Below are 4,654 nucleotides of genomic sequence, written 5' to 3'. Positions count from 1 at the left end.
TAAATGAGAATTTGACTCTTAAGAGGACACAATGAAGAAAAAGAATTCATGTATAGCTGTAGTTGCAGAGCCGGAAATTTTATTTAGGGAGGCCTAAATTAAAATAGTTTTGTTTTTCGTGTCATCTGGAATATTAGAATACATTAAAATAGTTGCTCATGAGTCTTTGTTGGTTCTCATTTGGATTGTCTTGCCTGATTAAGATCACATTTTACTAACTGGAAGCATCATCTTTGTCATTGAAAAGATATTTGGCAAACCTCTTCAAATGAATAATATAAAAGGTAACACATACGGATTATAATGCCCTTGTATATATTCTAGTTGAGATGGATGTATCAAAACAATATGCTAATAAATTTAGGATTGGATCGCTAGCATTGTACTTTTTAACCATTTTATCTTTTTGGAGCAGCGTTCCATATAAATCTCGAAAATCTATAAATAAAAGGTATAGAAGCACATTTTTTTGTCTTTTGTATCTTATCTCATTTTTGCAATATTTTGAGCATAATTTGCACTCTCATCTCTCTCTCTCTCTCTCTCTCACTAAGGGATACAAGTGCACTGAATTTTTTTTAAGGGGGGTTTGGGTGACTTGGATCTGGAGTGATTCTAGAATGCAATTGGAGTTGCATAGCAAATGAAAATTTTCTTGTGAATTGGAACCTTTTCCCTGATAAGTTAGAAGATACAGATCTTATGGAGTTTCTAATTTAAGCCAAAGATCTTATGGTGTTCCCTATCAAGGATGGCTATCAAATGAATACTAAGTGGAGCATTCTTAGTGAATTCCACACAATTTCAGATTCACTGATTCAATATTTACCCTTTTGATTTTGCTCAAGATTAGCCCCATAGATGTCATTAGTGGTTATTCCTTTAATTTTGAGATTTGTTTGTGTTTATCAACCCCCAATTGGGTTTGGGTTTTAGAAAAACTATTGTTGTCTCAACCTTCTATAGCTTTTATTCTTCTTTAATTGTGATTAGGGCTGCAAATGAATCGAGCAAAGCCGAGCTTCAACATGTTCAAGCTCAAGCACGTTTGACAAGACCATGTTCGAGCTCGGCTCGATAAGAATCTAGCTTTTGTGGCGCCTCTATTCGAGCTCAAGCTTGTTTAAAAAGCGAGCATGGCTTGTTTTCACATTTGAGCTCAATTATTTAGGCTTATCACGCCGCTTGTTAATCCAAGCCGGTGGTTCGGCTCGTTTAGACAAAATAAATTTGCAAATAAACACAACAACATGCAGCCCGCTAACAAACAATTGTTCTTTATAAGTTTTTTTAATTTTTCAGAACAAAAGTCACGGCATTCTAGGCAGTTTGGGACTAAACTCCCATAGTTTTTTTTTTAGGGCTTCATTAATGCCGCGGAGGAGAGAGAGGTTGGCATGATTTTTTGAGCAGGTGAGTGGAAGAAGGAAAGAGTGGAAGAAGGAAACATGCGTAACGCGGAAAATGGTGGGGGGGGGGGGGGGTTGGGGGGGGGGGGGGGGGGGGGGTTTGGGGCGTGTATAAAAAATGAAAAAAATTATACTTTTTTAATTAGTTAAATAAGGTTAGACTTAATCATCTTATTTGTGTGTGGGGTGGGGGTGCGGGGGTATAAAAAATGGAAAATAATTTATTCTGTTTTTTTAAATTAGTTAAATAAGGTGAGACTAATCATCTTATTAGTCAAATAAGATATAATATTTATTTTTAATTAAATAAGACGTAATTGAGCTCAAATAGAGCTTTAAACGAGCTTTATTCAGGCTTCTTAATTAACCATCATGTTCACGAGCTTTAAATGATATTATTCGTGAACATAAATGAATCGTATGACAAGTTGTTCAAGCTCATTTATTTAACTATCAAGTATTTTTCAAAAGTGTTCAAGTTCGTTCATTTAGCTTGTCAAACTAACATAAATGAGCTCTTATCTAGTCGAGCCTCAAGCAGCTCATCGAACGCTCGGTTTTTTTACACCCCTAGCTATGATTTTAGATTTTTAGTCATATAGTTTTATTTTTTCTAGAATTACATGAGATGCAATCCTTCCATGATTATTTTTATCAAAGTTACACAGGTAGCTCTTCATCACATTGTTGTATAGAGCCTAACCTTGTGATTTTATTTCAATCAATGAAATTGTTTTATTTTTTAAAAACCGTTTCCTGTTAGAAAATTCTTGATGGTAGAAAGAGAGTATGACATCCTAATTTTACATAAAGATTCTGTATACAAATAGATAATAAAATAGAACACATGTAACTCTTAAGTTTTTATGTGAAAACTAAAAAAATGAGAAAAAAAAAAATCATTGGCCCTTGCCCAAATGAAGACCTTCTACTTTGATAAAGATTATTAAAGAACACTCTTCCCTTCAATAAAAAAAGGATTTACAAGTTTAGATCACAAATTATCTTCTTGTGAATGTGGGTGGAAAATGGTAGCGATGCGGTAAATGGTGATAATATTGGTTAGATGATGATAATCAAGCATTGGTTGTAGAATGAAGATGGTCAAATTATGATAATTAAGTAATGGTGGTTGGATGACAATGGATGTATGACGGCACTTGGGCAACGAAAAGTAAAAGATGGCGCTTGGGTAATGATGCTCTGGCGACAACAATCAAGTGATGACAACCGGTTGATAATGGATGCTAAGATGAATGTCAGGGACGAAAGTTGAGCAAGACTATAGAGTTCCTCAAGTCTTCAAGCTCTCTCTAATTTCAAGTCATTGTCTCTTTTATATAGAGAATGTGAGTCTATTTATAGTTGTTGAGAATGCATTCTTGTAAAACTAGCCAAAAACTCAATCAGACAACATATAATAATTTATTTAGGGAGGTTTTTGTAACAATCTAAATTGTGAAAATGATTTTAAATGAAAATTTGAATTCTTTTCTAAACTGGAGCGCAACAACGCAATGTTGTAGATCACAATAGCGCCAGAAATTGTTGTCGCGACATCAGAGGCTCTGTTCTATAGTAACTTCGGAATGATATACAGCGCTACAACATTTGGCCGGAGCGCCATGACACCACGCACTCAAAAAGAAAAATTTTAATATATCTTTCTCTAAATACCCCTCACCACCTTCACTCTCTCCTCTCACTTGCATGGTAGTTTGGTCGGGAAGAAACCGAGGGAGAAGAAGATAAGGGGGAAGAGAAAAGGTGAGAGAGAAGATAGAGGAAGCTCTCTTGGGCTTTTTTGTCTGTCACTTATATCCTAAAAAGTGTTCGAGTTATTGTTAGTAACTATTCTCTTATTTCTATTTCAACGAATATGATTTCTACGAATTTTATATTTCCCAAGTATGCATTATCTCCTAATTTCGTAAGCTTTTGCCGTGTAACTTTTGATTTATTGTAAAGTTGATCGTTCTGAATAATTTGATATAATATTATTACATTTTCAAAAGTTAAATATGTGTATAGAAATTTTTACATGAAATGAGTAAGGAAAATGTATACTGAAATTAGTTGAAGTATAATGTACCGTGATTTGATATGATAGTACTAAAATGTGATATGGGCCGAAATAATTGATGCGATTAACATGTATTCAAATATTGATCTGATAAAAATGATGTACTAATTGATTCAGATATATGATATGATAACCGTTAACCTTAGCAAGTTAGACCTTTCGCCGCCGCAAGCTCTAGGGTTTTAGCTAAAGTTGCTCGAAGGAAACCATGTCGGACGCTCTGGTTTTCAAGGGGATTCTCAACGGTCATGCCGATGCGGTGACGGCAATCGCTGCACCCATCGACAACACCGACATGATTGTCTCCTCTTCACGCGACAAATCCATCCTCGTCTGGGACCTTACCAAGGAGCAATCCTACGCCACAGACAGCGCCCCGGCATCCGCAGGTCTCCCCCGCCGCCGTCTCACCGGACATTCCCACTTCGTTCAGGACGTGGTCCTCTCCTCCGACGGTCAGTTCGCACTTTCCGGGTCCTGGGACGGTGAGCTCCGTCTCTGGGATCTCAATACTGGTGCAACCTCCCGTCGGTTTGTTGGCCACAACAAGGACGTCCTGTCAGTTGCCTTCTCTGTTGACAACCGTCAGATCGTCTCTGCTTCACGTGACAAGACCATCAAGCTATGGAACACGCTTGGCGAGTGCAAGTACACTATCCAAGACGGGGACGCTCATACCAATTGGGTGAGCTGCGTGAGGTTTAGCCCTAATAATTTCCAGCCCACGATAGTGTCTGGTTCATGGGATCGTACGGTGAAAGTCTGGAATTTAACCAACTGCAAGCTTCGCTGCACGTTGACGGGCCATGCTGGTTATGTGAACACCGTGGCGGTGAGCCCCGATGGATCTCTGTGCGCAAGCGGGGGAAAGGATGGTGTGACGCTGCTTTGGGATCTATCCGAGGGGAAGAGGTTGTACTCGCTTGATGCTGGGGCGATTATTTATTCCCTCTGTTTCAGCCCAAATAGGTACTGGCTCTGTGCTGCAACGCAGCTTAGTGTTAAGATCTGGGATTTGGAGAGCAAGACCATTGTGCAGGATCTCAAGCCTGAAGCGGCAGCTGCTGGGAAGAGTCAGGTAATTCCTCGTGTTTTTTCTTTAGCAGATTTTAGGTTTGCGAGAATTATTAGTTTTATTATTCTTTGTTTGAATTCATTTTTT

At 38.1% G+C, this 4,654-nt stretch overlaps 1 protein-coding gene across 1 annotated transcript in view; it reads left to right on the top strand.

Annotated features, from left to right (window-relative positions):
* Positions 1-3,638: 3,638 nt before the first annotated feature.
* The window catches only part of LOC110108945 (guanine nucleotide-binding protein subunit beta-like protein A), a 1,276-nt gene continuing 260 nt past the window's right edge, over positions 3,639-4,654 (top strand). Inside the window, exon 1 of the mRNA XM_028691804.1 lies at positions 3,639-4,637. Coding sequence (XP_028547637.1) covers positions 3,701-4,637 — 937 coding nt within the window. The 5' untranslated portion in view covers positions 3,639-3,700. The remainder of the gene's footprint in view (positions 4,638-4,654) is intronic.

The sequence above is a fragment of the Dendrobium catenatum genome, unplaced genomic scaffold (assembly GCF_001605985.2).
Source record: "Dendrobium catenatum unplaced genomic scaffold, ASM160598v2 original_scaffold_71536, whole genome shotgun sequence".
In the NCBI taxonomy this organism is placed as follows: Eukaryota; Viridiplantae; Streptophyta; class Magnoliopsida; order Asparagales; family Orchidaceae; genus Dendrobium; species Dendrobium catenatum.
The sequence above is the reverse complement of the archived record's forward strand: the minus strand, read 5'-3'. Positions and strand labels throughout refer to the sequence as shown.